Source organism: Chaetodon trifascialis, chromosome 7 (genome assembly GCF_039877785.1).
Source record: "Chaetodon trifascialis isolate fChaTrf1 chromosome 7, fChaTrf1.hap1, whole genome shotgun sequence".
Lineage (NCBI taxonomy): Eukaryota > Metazoa > Chordata > Actinopteri > Chaetodontiformes > Chaetodontidae > Chaetodon > Chaetodon trifascialis.
The window spans coordinates 7,166,864-7,183,401 of record NC_092062.1 but is presented as its reverse complement, the minus strand read 5'-3'; the positions used below and the strand labels follow the sequence as shown (position 1 = coordinate 7,183,401).

At 45.3% G+C, this 16,538-nt stretch overlaps 1 protein-coding gene across 1 annotated transcript in view; it reads right to left on the bottom strand.

Moving 5' to 3' along the window:
- Nucleotides 1-42: 42 nt before the first annotated feature.
- LOC139333802 (E3 ubiquitin-protein ligase RNF19A-like) overlaps nt 43-16,538 on the bottom strand; it is a 29,220-nt gene continuing 12,724 nt past the window's right edge. The window contains exons 2-10 of the mRNA XM_070966454.1: nt 12,996-13,997; nt 7,777-7,985; nt 7,458-7,602; nt 7,099-7,261; nt 5,810-5,924; nt 5,283-5,444; nt 4,742-4,955; nt 3,826-3,969; nt 43-2,862 (exon numbers count right to left, since the gene is read on the bottom strand). Of these exons, the coding sequence (XP_070822555.1) occupies nt 2,067-2,862; nt 3,826-3,969; nt 4,742-4,955; nt 5,283-5,444; nt 5,810-5,924; nt 7,099-7,261; nt 7,458-7,602; nt 7,777-7,985; nt 12,996-13,714 (2,667 nt within the window). The 5' untranslated portion in view covers nt 13,715-13,997 and the 3' untranslated portion in view covers nt 43-2,066. The remainder of the gene's footprint in view (nt 2,863-3,825; nt 3,970-4,741; nt 4,956-5,282; nt 5,445-5,809; nt 5,925-7,098; nt 7,262-7,457; nt 7,603-7,776; nt 7,986-12,995; nt 13,998-16,538) is intronic.

Genomic DNA, 16,538 nt, shown 5'->3' with positions numbered 1-16,538 from the left:
GTATTTGTATTAACCTGAACACGGAAGGATGGGACAACAACATTTCATAATTTTTTTATTTTTCTGATATGCATTTACACGCATATAGTAAAGCAAATTACCAAACACATATACAAATACCTTATGCCATTCTGCACAAATTACAAATTATATCTGGCACTAGTGTTCAAATTAGGATCAAGAAACTGGAGTTTTGGTGAAGAATGACAAACAGAACCCGGGAGGAAGAAGAAAAACAACATTTTGCTTTAATGCGGGGTAGACTGCAGCATGTAGCCTCCTCCACCGAACCAAACTGAGTGTTCATTCAGTAACAGACCTGTGTCAAAATACCATTCAAGATGCTTTACCGACCTGGTAGAGGTTCACCTGAGCCGGCTCAGTGGCCTCAAAAAAGCTGACCACTGAGCAGTAGAGACAGGCGTGAGCAAACACTCTGAAATAAAGTGTTGAAAAGAGAATTTGACTTCAAGTCTGCTCAGCAGCACCGATTGGCAACACAAACAGGAATCACAGGACAAATCATTCGGAAAGGAAACCCAGAACAAACCAATGAATCCCTATTCACCTTTGTGCATTGCAGAACCTCAATGTAATAAGAAATACAGGTAACAGTGCAGGTGCCTCAGGCCGTTCAGGGGCCTCAGTTATTTGCGTAGCATTTGTGAAGCATGTACAAAACAGCAGTCTGTGTGTCTGTATAATCCTGGGTTTTGTCTTCATTCAGCCCCATGGTGTAAAAAGGGTGCACCATACTGCGTCTACAGGTGACACGTCAAAGGTATAAGATTTAACAAGAGCCTGAGTGCTGTCTTTGGTAGGCAACTGAAAAGTCTTCATTTACCATGTCTACCACAGTATGTTCTGTGTGCGAATGAGCATCTCTCCTACACAGACAGACATTCTGCAACCAATAATGAGTCGTTGTTTGGAGTCTTGAAGACACAGTGGAGAGAGACAAACAGAGAACACAAACAGCTTCTTAAAGGCACCATGAGTTAACAAAGAAAGATATCAAAGCTCTCTCTTACTCAGTGAGGTGAGACCATCAGCCTGAATAAATCACCTTTAAACAGGACAAAACATTTTCTTGATACAATTTCACAGAATTGACCAACCCATTGGTTAATGTTAACATAATGACTTTCAGCATTATCTCGACAACCGTGGCCTTCCAGAGACCTTTCTCAAATAAACCGCTCCCACCCCCCACCCCGCCACAAGCTCTCCACAGAACTTAACCAGGCCTGGGTTTCCAAACTCACTGTAGCACTAAAAACACACACACACAAGAATTTTAAGCAATCAGCTACAGGTCGAAACTCAGTGGTTACCAAGCTGTTAAAAAGCAGCCACGCTTTTGTACGTGTGTGTATATCCATCTAAAAAGAATCTCAGTTGCGTCGATTTCAGTGCTACAATAATTCAGGATGTTGAGCCCAGGCCTTAGAATTATACATTAGAGGGTTTATCTCAGACAAACATCGAGGGAAAATACAAAAAAAGGCTAATAATAAATACAGAGAAGAACATAGAGGTTCCTCTGTTACTAATATATCTGGGGAAAAATCAAAAGAGGAAATAGTGAATCATATTGCCTGGTCCCTGTTCGAGTTCACTTCTGGAAAGCTATAACATTAAGATTCCTGCGTGGTGTTGCATCCGCGTTGTCGAGCCAAAATCAAATATGAGCGAAACCGGCACAGTGGTTTTATTTGAACCTACACAGATCGACAGGACAGTGGGCTGTCTCTGTTACGAGTGGTGAGCGAGTGAACAGTCAAAAAAAGTGTCAGCAGTCCGCGGGTCACACAGGAGGAAACACCAGCATTCACAACCTTAACATGTCTCACATGGCTGCACTTTGGAAACCTCTCAACAATTCCAACGAGCCCTCTGACAGTCAGTGGACGCACAGATCTCTGATTTACTCACATAAACCCCAAAATAACACATCCCCGTCACAAGGGAAGAACAGAAAATGCAGGTTAAACTGTAAGCTATGACTGTTAGTTGAAGGGAGGAAAAGATGTTAGCGTCTGTGCAGCACTTAAGGTATTGAGATTTCATATGTCAGTCTGTATACAGGAGTTCTTGGGCTGCTGCTGGGTTTGGGTTGGGTGCTGTGGTTGGTGGTGGTTGTTGTTGTTGTTGGTTTCTTTTAGCAGCTCTCTGGTGTTGTTGTGAGAGTCCAGCTCAGCGGGGCACACCAGGTTGACATTCTCCTCTGTGATGAAGCAGAGAGGGGAGAGCTCTGCGGCGTGGCCCAGGGAGGAGGTGGTGGAGGTGGGGGAGTGGGGGGTGATCACAGCTCCTTGTCCCTGGGAGGAGGATGAAGAAGTGGGGCAGGTCTCCAGGCGGTCGTTCTCCACCTCTGGTAGGGGGCTGACGGTGGCGAAGCGGGTGTGGTAGTCGCCTCCACCGGAGCCGTGGCTACAGGACGTCTTCATGCTTTCCAGATCGGAGCAGCTGAACTCGGAGAAGTGGCTAGAGTGGGAGTCGGCCACAGACGGCAGGCTGCCGCTCAGCGAGGGGGAGTCGAACTCTGAGGAGTTGGTGCTGCGCTGCTCCAGCAGCTGAGCGTCCATGTCCTCCCGCGTCTCGTTGATCTTGGTGCCTCCGCCGCCTTTCTTGCGCAGCTTGCCTTTGCTCTTCTTGCCCCCCGAGTTGGAGGAGGATGCCTCTTTGGCCCACTTAGTGGAGGTTCCTTTGCCTTCTGAGGAGGTGCAACCGTTGGAGGGGCAGGTCCAGCCACAGCGGCCAACATGGCCGCCATCATCTACACTGCTGCTGCCACTGTGGTGCCGTAGTTTGCCGGGTTTGGATTCAATGTCAACCTGGACCTCCATGCTGTTGGCATCTCTGGAACATGGGAGGGAGAGGGGAGAATGTGAAAAAAATATGTGAGACACCGAAGAAAAACACAACATGTACTCGACTGTAGGAATGAATGCACAAGTGTGTGAATGTTTGTGTGCAGCACAACTCAGCATGAAGCCTCAGAAGGCTGCTATTTATGCAGCAACATTATGCGTGATGCACAGAATGGTGAAACACTTCATACGAGACCCTTCTGGAGCAATTCTCATCATCAATACAAAGAGGATTTCTTTAAATGATTTCAAACAGAAATCCTTTCAAACAGAAATCATTTAATGTTGGTTTTCTGCAAAGTAACAGAGTATCTCCACAGTGTTGATTATTTCTAACACACCAGTGCTGGTGCGAGCACTGATATTCACTTCGTATTTACATTATGTGATCACACGTGTGCATTCGGTGGATACTTCACTGCAATCTGTTTCATATTACTGATTTTTGGAAGGACACCAGCTACACAGAACCACGCAAATGCTGCCAATGCACAGACTCTTCCCGAGATGGGTAAATAGAGTACTTGACTGTTCCCCTGAGGGAACGTGCAATGCTGCTGCAGGAATTCACATATCACGAAACACACATAACTTACATTAAACTGACATGAGGTAGGCAAGAAAAACACCATCCATTTTAACAACATATACACATGTGCATAGAAACTCCTGCGCTAGATGAAACATAACCTAAAATAAAAAACAGACAAGAATTGCAATAAGATTGAGCTGTCACAGTGCAGATTAAAGTCTCTGCTCTTGCACAGGGGGGGGTCACTGAGCAGCGTTACTGCAGTGGGCTGGTATGACTTTCTGTAGTAGTCCTTACTGCAGCAGAGCTGAAGAAGTCTCGAACTGAAAACACTCTGCTGCCTGATTAGTAGGTCATGCAGGAGGTGTGAAGTGTTTCCCACTATGTTCATCATCCAGATATGAAGTACATGATGCTCACCTGTCAAGGGGCATGTAGGCGTTAAGAATGGATCCAGCCATTGCTTTGGTGCTAGCGTTGTCGCTGATTGTACCCAGGCTGACCGTGCCAGACTCACCGCTCAGACTGCAGCGCTCCTTCTGCACATCAGCCTGCACCTCCAGCCTGACATGTGAGGGGGGGGTTAGACAATGCAGCAAAGTACCATGAAGTCCAAAGCTGCACCAACAGTTTCCACAAGGAAAGGACCATAGATATTACCACACAAAGTTCCATTTGATCATATTTTAGTTTCAAAGCGTGATTTGGGGCATCTGACATTAGTTTGCATAATAGGTCATTGGCAAAACATACAAAAGCATTAAAGGGGATTTTAAACTGTAAAATGACTGATGCTGAAGCAGAGCCTACATTTGTCTCATACACAGGCCTGTTACTTCATCATTGTCTGTTTCAGTGTGTTTGCAGTGCCTCTTGGAGATGGCTCTGCTGTAAAGAGCACAGTGTAAAAGAAGATAATTCATTTATTCGCTCATTCATAAAGCCCATAAACATGTGTGGCATGCATGGGAAATGCAGCTCTTTCAGTGGATTTTTGAATGCTTACTGCACAATTGTCAAATTGCTGCTAGCAGTGTTTTCTGAAGCAGCCAGTCTAATGAGGATGCCCCCGTTTGTGCAATCAATGCAACTCTTGATGATTTTTGTCATCAATTGTTCAGACACTGAACATGACTATCCGCTCTCTAAATATACATGCAAAGAGAATCACAGCTTGCACTGAAATGCTATTTCAATGCTATTTCATTTCAATCGCAAATTAATTTCAAAGTACTTAGGTGGACTTAAATCGTTGGCTGTCTGTCTGGCAGCTGGCGCTTACGGAAAGCTCTGCGCCAACATTTAAATCCCATGCCGTGCGTTGCAATCTCAGTACCTGTTTAAGTAATTGACCATGGCACTGCCCGAGAGGCTGCCAGTGATGCTGGCTCCGGCCAAAGCCATGGTGGACGCAGTCTCACTCAGGTTGTCCCTGATGGCCCCCAGACGGTCCATGTGGCTGCCGCTGGCACTCAGACTGCCCGTCAGCCCCCCAACACTGCCTTCACCTATACTGGGGTTGTTCCTGGTGTCTGCCACTGATGTAGTATCTGCACAGAAGATACCACCATGAAATAACACTTCAAAGTAAAAAATAAGTCATAGAAAATGTAATCTCCTGCACGAATAACAGGCAGTGCTGTCTGGTGAGGGTATTTGTCCAAGAAGCAGTGTCAAAGAAGAGGCACAAAAAAAACATTTTTCACAGAAAGAAAAAGTGTGACAGAAGACGTGGCATCTGTGGAAGCAGCCACAGATTTCATTTGAACAGCGACTCAGTGATTTATTAGTCAGCAAAAGGCAAATTCTGATGTTCACTGACTTGGGCAAAAATACACAGGGTCACTTTGGGTGGGGGTGGGGGCACTGAAGCTTACCGGTTGCAGCTGCCCCACTCCCAACATTCATGTCATTCTCGTCATCAAACTCGATGCGAACTCCTTTGCCATTCCCAGCTGAGACCCCACAACCTCCACTGCGGCACAGCGAGATGGGCACCACACCATAGACGTAAGCAAGCATGATGGGAACTCCAATGCCTGGGGGGTGAAAGAGAGAGGGACACACAAAGACACCAAGGACATGTTAGACCAAGGCACTGGGGAAAAAAAACAGTGGAGGCCACTGTTGATGACGCACAGCAATCAAAAACAGTCATCTCCTTCAACTTTCCCATCTTTGTGTACCAGCTCATGAGAAATCTAATTGACTTTGAAAACAAACTTTTGCATAACATGAACTCTAAGATTAAACAAAAGAAATTCCTGGAGCTAGCAAAGCCAAACAAGAAAATGTCAATAATGATCACCAGACATGCAGAGAGCTGAAGCAGAGGTACAGAAACAGAGACAAAGAGAGAGAGGGTGGTGGGGTGGGGGTGGGATTGGCTGGAGGACAGACTGACCGACAGTGACTGCAGCCACCACTGGAGACACAATGACAGACAGAGTCACTCCCCCCGCGATCACCAGGTTCCTCTTGTGGTTGGAGATATCTTTGCCTTCATAGCGGTTATGAATCTGACAGAGAGAAGGAGCAATGTGAGTCAGAAAGAGGAAACTGACAAGTCTAACTTACACAACTGCTATCAAAACCAGAAAACAACTGGCTCTCATGTTGTTCCTCCAGCAGTAACCAGTCATTATATGACAGCTGGCTCATTTTGGAGGACAGATCAAAGTGTGCGATGGATAGCTGCCAAAGTGACGTGTGAACGAGTCTGCCAGCAGCAGTAAAACAGTTTGCAAGTCCATTAATATGATTAAAAAAGCAGAAGAAAGGAGATGTTTTTTCACAATTGATTACAGAATTGTCGATACGTTTTCCAACTTACTTCCCACAAAGACTGCTTGTCATTATTACATTCCTGAAAGATGTCTGCTTTATACGTCAGTCAACAGTGACAAAGTACAGCTGATAGTAAATGGCCTTGGCTTTGGTGTGGCGAGTCCTCACGGTGGAGGTTTAACATCGAGACTGAGCAGGGACATTCATGTGGAATGCAGGTGATTCATGCTCAGATGTTTCATGTATCATGTGATCTGTTCTCAATGTGGACTGGTTTGTCAGGGGAGAAAAGTTTGCTGGCTCTAGCGTCTTCTTGGCAACTTCGGGAGGGGAATTCTGGAGACTCAGAACACTTTCAGTTCATTGGAATGTCAAACTCTTATTGGACCAGCTGAGACTCATGAGTGATACTGAACAACACACACACACACAGACACACAAACACACAGGGCAGGTTTTTGACAAATGACCTCAGCTGGCTTGAAAAGGGCCTGAGAACAACGCATGACAGTATGTGTGCTAGTTTTACAATGTACTGTAACTGGTTAGTTACTGATCGACTCAGGGCTTGGTTCTGGTCATGCAGAGTGTTTACTTCCACGACTGATAACTGTGATAAGCACTGTGTAGTTATGTAACACTGACTATGATCAGGACTGAACAGATTTGCTTTGTGGGAAAGCAGAGCAGTTCTTAAAAACTATTAAATGCAAGACTGAGAATGAAACTCTGAGCCCTCATAGTAATCCAGACAGCTCAATACAGTCAGGTGTCTGAATGGTAAACCTGAGCAGTGACAGATCCAATGAGTCAATGCTCTGCCTCATCCCTGTAGTGGAAACTATAAGCAGGAGACCTTGATTATGTTCCAAACTAAAGCACGGGAACAAGTCTACAGGGCCTCACCTTCCTTCCCACATACACAGGGATGCCAATAATCATGGCGGGGATAGCTATGCCGGCGATGAGTGCGATGCCGACAGGGGCGCCCACAAGTGTTCCCAGTTGCCAAAGAATCTTCTTCTTCCTGCTCCATGGCTTCTTTCCCCAGAAAGTACAGCCTGATGGACTGAGAGTGGTAGAGGGGGAAATGTTACAAACATGTTTCCACATTTTTCATTCATACAGTTGACACCGTAATATGTCTTCTGCTTTTTCATCCCTTGTTGCCTAAGTGAGGGAAAGGTTTTTCCCCGTGCGGACAAAGATCTTCACTGTTCAAAAACATTTTAATTTAGGTCAGGCAGGCACGTTGACATACTGACCTCAGGTAGTGCAGGTCTGAGATTTCCTTCATGCAGAGCCAGCAGAACTCACAGCCACAGACAGCGCAGGTCATGTGGTTACAGCTGCCATCGTTCATCTTGATGATGTAAGCAGCACAGCGCGGACATGGCTTAATGTCATCAGCTGCAAGGCAGAAAGATGGAAAGAGAATATGATTCATTGTGCATAATATAGTTTCACTGACTAGTTATACTATGAATCCTTCTCTCACTTAGACAACATGACTATACTTGTGCTAATGTACTGCATATAATCCATGCTCATGAGCACATGAGCAGTCATGTTCAGTCAGCCAACCTGCAGCTCCGCTCTCTTGGCTGTAGCTGAGGGAGGATGAGCGGACTGTCCTAAGGCGGAGGCTCTGGGCTCTCTGCTGACGTGCTGCATCGCAGGTCTGGTTGGGATGCCACAGCTGCTTACAGTGGTAACAGAACTCTGTACCGCAGCCCTCCCTGCCGCACGTGATCTTAGGACAGCTGGCACACCCGAAGGCAATCACTGCGTACCTGGCAGAAGGCAAACATAACATATCAGGCTACAGTTAAGATTTAGCACATTGTGGAGACCGCATAGAATGAGTTTTGTCTGAATGTACCAAGGTCACAAGAAAAACAGATTGGTGTCTGCGACACGTCAAAACAACAAAGATGAATAAAGTCACAAAAATGTTAGTTATGAGCAAATGATGCACGTGCTGTGAAAGTAACACCCAGACAAAATAAAGCACCATTCACTGTGAATGCTACCTGACTCTGCTGAACCGGCTGCTCCCACTACTCTCAAAGGAATCAATACATTTTTACTTAGAAACCACAAGCGGAGAAAAGGGCAGAGGTTTTGCACAGTAGGGTAAAAAAAATGCTTAATGTGAGACTGCTGTCCAGTCCATCATCTAATAAATAACATGTTGATCTGGACAGGTTTGGAGCAAAATCTACAGTTTGTGTCAGTCTGCCTGGTTCTCCCAATAGCTGCCTCTTCTGCAGCTGCATGTTTATTTAAATGACACAATAAAGCACAGCAAATCCAAACATTTCTGACAGAGTGACAGCTGAGGTGAGGCGAGGTGAAGCACGCTGCTTTCAGCCAACAGGAGACAAAAGCAGCGAGTGCATACAAAGAGACCATGTTCAAAGTAAGTCAGGTTCTTCTGTTCAAAAATGGCAGCTGAGGAATACTGGCTAACCCATTTCCTGAGGGAAACCCTGGAGTGTGTGACGTAGATGTATCTGACTGTAGCAGAAGTCTCCTAGCCCCTCTGTGACTGACCCCGAGATTAAGTTTCAGTCACAGAGCCATGGAGAGCCTGGGAGACTTCCTCTGCTGTGGATCAGTTTACTCTGCTGAGGACTGTGTCTAAAATGCAGACGAACAGTGAGGAATCACAGAGACATGTCAGTCTTCTTTAAAATCAGTTTTAGTAAACCACCAGCACCAAACACTATGTGGACTGGGGACTGGAGAGGACTAGAGAGACACCAGGGAAAGAGAAGACCATTGCTTTAGTGCTGCTGAATGCATTTAAGACTTTTTAAAAACCCTGAATATATCACACCAATAACTGCAACTAACATCAGAGTCCTCTTTCCATGACAGAACAACATTGTAAACCCTTCCTGCCAGTGACTGTGGGGACAGAAGGACTCAAGCTCTGAACACTGCAGTGACAATACACCAAGTCACTAAACAACTATATAACCAATGAAGACACTGTATTTAATAATGTCAGGCTAAAACAGCTGCTGTAGGCTGATTCCCAAACTTCTCTGAAACAATGCACATAACAGACTGAGTGATAAACTGCTCCATGTTGGCCAAAGTCTCTGAGCTGCCGGAAAGAGGAACAAGCGAGAGGAAAGGACAGAGCTGAGGAAAGCTGCAAAGAAATAAAAAAAAAATTAAAAAAAATCAAACTGAATGATACAGTAGTTTCCTCTGAACCACTCTGGGGAACAAGAGTAAAATCTACTCTCTCAGCACGAGAGATAGACATTTGCTGAAGGAAGGACTCTTAAAAAGACAATTACAAAAAGCTGATATCTAAGAACAAGGGTTACAGCCAACAACCAGCTGACCGATGGCCATTCAGTGATCTGTATACAGGCTGAGAATGTGTCTAGTAAGTTGAAACTGCAACTGTAAAGTTTCCTTTAGCATTGACAGCCCGCAGTCTTTGGCTTGTAAGAAAAAAAAAACTGCTGCCACCATTATTTCAACACACTCAGCTGGCAGTGTGACCACTGATAAGGAGAACTAGAGGCAACAGTGGTGGAGACGTCACAGAGGCCTCAGCCAACAGTCAGCCAAAACGCTTAATGAAGGTCAAATGCTCTGATGTCCAGCTGTTGGCTTGGTATCAGGACCCTAGAGACTGAAAGGACTGTTAGCTGAAGACCGTTCAACTTTTAATGGTCAAAAGGCAGTGTGGCAAGACGAGAGAAGGCCAATTCATCGATGTAATGTCAATAGTTATATATGAATATATCCTGGCTGTATTCTCATTTCTTAAAATTCACCCAGACTTCACAATTATGCAAGCACTGTCCTTCCCTGTAGGATGGCCCTACTGCTTTCTTTCCAGCTTCAAGCAGAGCAGGAGAGCTGCTCTCAAAGCACAATAAAACATGTCATGCCTCACACGTTTTTTTATCCTCAAAATATATTTGCTACTATTCTGGTCAAGGTTACAAAACAGGACATCCAAAACCAAAACATCCAGCTGCCAAGTACTCAAGGTTACTTTGGCTTTGGAATGAGGTACAAACAGTCCTTCAAGATAGTATGATGGGATGAGGGACTTTATAGCCACCTGACCTCAAACAATTCCTGGAAGAAAAGGAAATGGCTGTGACAGCGTAAGCAAAGAGAGGGAGAGTTTTTCAAAATGATAGAAGCTGGTTCATTAAGGCAGCCTGTCTACGGATGCTATATGACACCCAAAAAATGTGTTTCCATATCATAGTCAGCCTGACAGAGAAAACAACAATTCGCTTTCAATGAATGTTAAACCTGGACGACTCCTGACTTTAGTGAGTAATGAAAAGTCAGCAGTTAAGGTGCTTCAGACGGACGTCCACTCAACTTCATAGAAATGAGGTGCTGATTTGATTTGTCAGTCTGAGTCACCATTTGATCCTGCAGGGCCTCTACAAAGACACACTGCAGTGACAGGGGGGGCAATGAGCCATCACTCAGGAAGGGTATTAAACAGCAAAACAGTCCAGCACAACTGGATAACTGTTAGTGGAGCATGAAGTGAGTGGAGACAAATAGAACTGAAACAAATACTTAAAGACAGAAAGACAGGGAAGGACGCAGAGATGAGTGGTGGAGAATGGACAGCTAGGCAGAGACAGGTAGGTGTTGTAAGGGTGGTTCCAGTGGCATAATACACAACACACATGTTGTGTTATTACGCTGTAACATATCAAGCATACCTCCAGAAGAGACAGATAATCTGTTAAATATTAGTTTCTGCTTCCAAGCCCTTCTTACAGAGTGTTTCTGTGCCTCTTTTCCTCCATCACTATCTCATTCTTTCCTTCAAATGCTTGTTCGGGACAGCGGCAATGACTCGTCATCACAGTACACAACAGGCATCTGTCAAATTGCGTCCTTGGCCACGCTCGCAAACACATAGATATCCAGTGCAACTGGAAACTAATAGAAACCAAACTCAAAAGTTGTCATTAACTGTGAGTGCATAAACCCTAAAAGGAGTGGGGGACTTCACTGTGAAACAGAGCAAATGAACTACGTCTATGGAGTTCAGTTGAGCATATGTTGTAAAAAAACAATCCAAATCCCTGCAGGGTCTCTGCTGCTGCTTAGTACAGAGGGTCAATCGCTCGCTTTCTGAAGGCTACAAGGGAAGTTATTTCCTCTGCTGCTGTGGCACACTGTCCTTTATTGTCCTTTCATAATCTGAGACATTTTCATATTGGCTTACCATAGCAAATCACAGAACATGGAACAGGTCAATGATGCGGTGACGAGGTGTTATCCATTCAGAAACAGAACTTTAAGTAATTCAATAGCAACAACAACAAAAACTGCAGTAATATGTAACTATCAAGTGAAACAAGCTCTAGAAACAGTACATGTGTCTGACTATGGGCCTGAAACTATTTTATGAGATAACTGGACTGAGGGGGAAAGATGACGTCAACATGGACTGAAGTTCTTTGGCTACATGTCTATAACTGGATACGACATATACATCATATCACACCCTAAGTTGTTAGACAAGGTCTCTCTCTCATTTTACAACTCAAATTTTCACTGACTTGTTGAGTAATCACCTGCTGTATTCAACATTTTCTCTCCCAATGGGCCATACTTGACCTCATATTGGCCCTATCAAAGACAGTTCACTGGAGAAACACATACCACACTCTATCTCACACACCATACTGTGAGATATTCCTTAACAAGTTCACCTGAGACACCCTGGACATACAGGCACGCATTTGCTGGACAACAGATTGTAGAGAAAACACTCTAAGGCTGAATCCCATTTCACCCCTTGGCCCTCCCCCTTGGCCCTGCCCCTCCGTTTTGCGCGTTCACGTGGAGGGGTAGGGGTGTCCCAATTCCCATTATGACGGAGGGGTAGGGGGAAGTGGTAGGGCTATGTACCCCTCCAAATGGAGATTTTTCCGAGGCACACTCCAAACGGAGGGGTACGACAGATTTCGATTTACGAAGTATTTTCTCCATGAATAAAGTTTTAAAATGTACGAAAACCACTTTATTGTCTATTTTAACGTTGTTTCAATGTGTAGTGGTCATTTTCCTCGTAAAAAATCCCCCGAAAAAAATCGATAGTAGTCGAGGCTTCAGTTACGTGGTTACCGTTGCCAGCCTGAATGCCACTAGCTCCTCTGTGGGCAGCCCTGATTATAATCTACAGTGATAACGTTATCAATAATAACTTCGGGCAACCTCGCTGCTGGTATTCGGTTACATTGACAGCGTTATGGGATACAACATGCAGGAATGTCATACACAAATCGAATGTGACGGTAGCATTAGCCTGTAACTCCATTGAAGTTGTGTACGAATTGCAACAATCCGTGCTAACATGTTATATGGATGTTGTAACCCAAGTAACGTTAATATCACTGGTTTATATGAGATCAGAGATCATGAGATCACAGTTATCCATGTGTCCCAATAGCCCACGCAACAGACCACAGCGGCAGACGGCATGATTCCCCGAGATCTCCGGCAAACGCTTGTCGCATCTGCCTACGTAAGAGGCAGCAGCAACTACTGATGACGTACGCGGTTGTCGAAGGGGTGTCCCAATTTGGAGGGGTTGACTTTCGGCCCTACCCCTTGGCACTCAGTTTCAAGGGGCAAGGGACAAGGGGTAGGGCTAAGGGGTAGGGGTAGAAAAGAGAAATGGGATTCACCCTAAGTGTAATTCTTTTTTGTGGATTATGTGACAGCATCAGTGTGAGCTGCATCACAGTGTGTATCATTTTGGCTGTGTATTTAAAAGCGGTTCTTACCCACAGTCCGGCGCAGGGCACCAGCGGCAGTCAGGGTCAGCCACGAGCCACCTCCTCAACATGAACTCCTCGTATTTGTCCATGAGTGCCCGGTCACCCAGGATCATGCGGATGTCGTGTGGGTTAAAGCGCTCCGAGCACTCAGGGCAGCTGATGTTGACACGCGACTCTGAGATCTCAATGCGTAGGTACTGGCGGAGGCAATCGATGCAGGAGCGGTGGTGACAGGTCATTATGTCAGGGAAGCTCTCCCTGGAGTGGCGCAGAAGGCACAGCGGGCACTCCAGTAGCTCAGTCCCCACCCCACCCACCACCTTGGAGGAGGAGGAGGAGGTAGAGGAAGAAGGCCCTGAGGCAGATGAGGTGGAGGCAGCAGCAGCAGCAGTAGCAGCAGAGACAGCTCCAGTCCCAGCCACGGAGAAGAAGGCAGAGTTCTTGTCATTACACATCTCAGAGTGGATGCTCTCGATGCTGGCAATGCCATCCACCCCTCCAAGCCCTCCAGGTCCAGGGTGCTGGAGCTCTCGAGACCTTTGTCGCCCCAATTTGGGCTCCCGACCTCGCCGTCTGAAAAGAGAGGCGAGGGAGAGGCGCCTCTTCTTGGGGGCCTTCTTCACAGAGGGCAGAGAGATGGAGGAAGCAGTGGACTGCAGGTCCCGATCAGAGCCCATCACCCCACCGCTACCACCACCCAACTGATGGTGCTTCTGCAGGCTCATCTCTCCGGAGGGAGGGGAGGGGTGTGCCAGCGGGGAGCCAGGGCTGGGTAGCCTGTCCCTCACATGTGCAGGGAGGTCTGGGAGTGGAATGGGGCTGGGAGAAGGGGTAAGGTGGTGAATGGGGGAGGGGGAGGGGGGTCCAGGGTGGGGGGACAGGGCTCCAGAGGGCCCGTCTGTGTTTAAGACATGGTGGCTTCTCCTGATCAACCTCGTGGTCACATCTAATAGCCGGATTTTGGCGAAGGGGTGGGGGTCACCTGCTGCAAAACTGCTGCAACAGAACCTGGAGACAGCAAAAGAGGAAAGATGCAGAAGAGGGCAGGAGAAGGAAAGAGAAGAAAGAAAATAAGATTATTTTAATATTTAATTTCAATAATCACAATGTACCCATGAGAACACAATGAGACAGAAATGCAAAGTAATTTTTCATTCAGACAGACAGACAGACAGACTAAAAGTCACATCTCAAAGCATAAAAATTGAAAAAAAAGGAAAGTTTTGGACAACAGCAACTTTATTATGTTTTTCATCAACGTCAACCTAAAACAATAAATCAAATGACATTCTGCCGTTCTGAAAGGGGAGGAACATTACTCATTGCGTCTGACAGTTTGGTTCGTGGTATCGCCTTCTCTAAACATGTGGAGGAGAGGAGGAGGAGGAGGAGGAGGAGGAGGAGGAGGAAAGGAGAGGAGAGTTTTAAAATATTCTCAGCTGCAGGCAGCCAGTAGGTACAGCACTCTGTCAAGATTATTGAATGTGTGTGTTTAGCTTAATTAATGATGGCACATTACTCTTGAAGAGGTACGTGTGTCCAAAACCCCCTCCAATATGACAAGAGCATTAACTTAAGCACGCTCTCCTCTCCATGCTTTCACAAGTCATCTTGCAGAGGGAAAGCCATTAAAAAAATTAATCTGAACTTAAAATGGTGATAAGTCATCAATGCACTGAGACCTACAGTCACATGAAAACACTTCACAATGACATTTTTGGAATCTCCCTAATTCCAGCCATGATTGTGCTGTTTCCACAGAGGCGCAGGACCCATGTACTGCAGTGAAAGAAACAAAGGAAAAAAGCTCCCTGACAATGCTTGGGGTTCAAAGGGTTAAACAAACAATTTACTGTTTCCAGTTATATTGAATGCATAATATAAGATTAGAAAGCTTCATCTTAACTGTGGTTTGATAAACAACTGTCTTCAGGAGCAGTGATCATACTGTGACAGGTTTAAACGCTAAGATTGAAAATAAATATGATGGCACATTTATGTCAGTGCACTGCTCATTCCATCCATTTAATTTCCTGAGTGAGGCCTGCACATACTCAACGCATAAGATGAAGACTGCAGTATTCCAATGTATTTGCTGGTTCTCAGCGTTTTTGCTCAGTCAGCCACCTCCTCAACATGAACTCCTCGTATTTGTCCAGCAATGTTTTGCTCAGTCAGTATCACAGTTGGCAGGCTGCCTTTTTGCGTTGCTGATCAGTGCATCAGTCACAGAGCTGAGAAGAGAGGACAGAAGGTTGACAACCTTGGACAGTATTGACGCAGAGAGACGGTGCTCTGATGTGTTTTAAGATCAACAGTGACAAGGCCTGGGCCCAGACCGTCCTCTGCTGATAATGGCAAACAGAGAAGTGCCATATAATGCACGACAGAGTAGAGCAAGGGTTTGCCTGGTGGATCGGGTTCTGACTCAGCAGCAATTCAGACGGCGACTACCGTGAATCGCAATTGCCAAAGCGGTTGCACAAGAGGATAATATTGAGTTAACAGCAATAAAGAGCATGTGTCACCTTTAATAACAGTCTGACGAACACATCTTTATTGTTGGTACATGTATTCTCTCACAGTCTATCTTTTTCAGATAGGACAGTTTGGCAGGGATGAACATATTAGCCAATATGAAGATCATACCCACAACAAACTGTTACAGCTGAAGATTTAGGTGACAATAAATTCACAGTAATAAAGACTAAGATTAACATATTGTGTTCCTTAAAATCGTCTAAGAATGCATGCTCTTGCATCTGAATTTCAACAGAAGTTTGCTTGGTAGGTCTAGTAATTTCACAATATCCTGTATGACAAAACATAATCACTTCTCTGTAAGCTCCATGTCTGAGTGTGTGTGTGTGTGTGTGTGTGTGTGTGTGTGTGTGTGTGTGTGTGTGTGTGTGTGTGTGTGTGTGTGTGTGTGTGTGTGCGTGCGTGCGTGTGTGTCTAGTCACTCTAAAATGATAATATCAGGACACGTTGCTTCTGAGCAGATCCTGTTCACTTGAGAATTTTACACATTTGAGAGTGTGAGAGAAACAGAGGGGAAGACAGAGGGACGTTGTGCAAACTACAACAGTGCTCAGCTGCAGAGGCAAAACAAGCTACAGTCCCACCAATACTACATTTGGAGGTTTAGCACTGTTGTTACGATTTACCGTGTACATGTTTTGCATCAACCCCTCACAATGTATCAAAGAGGAAAAGACACATCATGCACAGTAACAGCTGCCACACCATTTCCTCCTTCGTGATAAGTCAACTCACATGCTACATAGATATACAATTGACCAAAATGACTATCTATTGTATGTACTCTTGAAGCAGTTTCCTTTTTCTCTATCAGCTGTAATTTGATATCAGCCAACAATATCAGCCCTCTTTTAAAATGGTCAGGCTTTCAAAGAAACTATGTCAGGCTAGTCATTAAATGCACCATTGCTACAGGTCCATTGGTAGAGAAATAAAAGTCCAGATATAAAATTACCATCTGAAGTGAGCAAGGCTCCTGGGCAGCCCACTCCTTGAGATATGTACAGT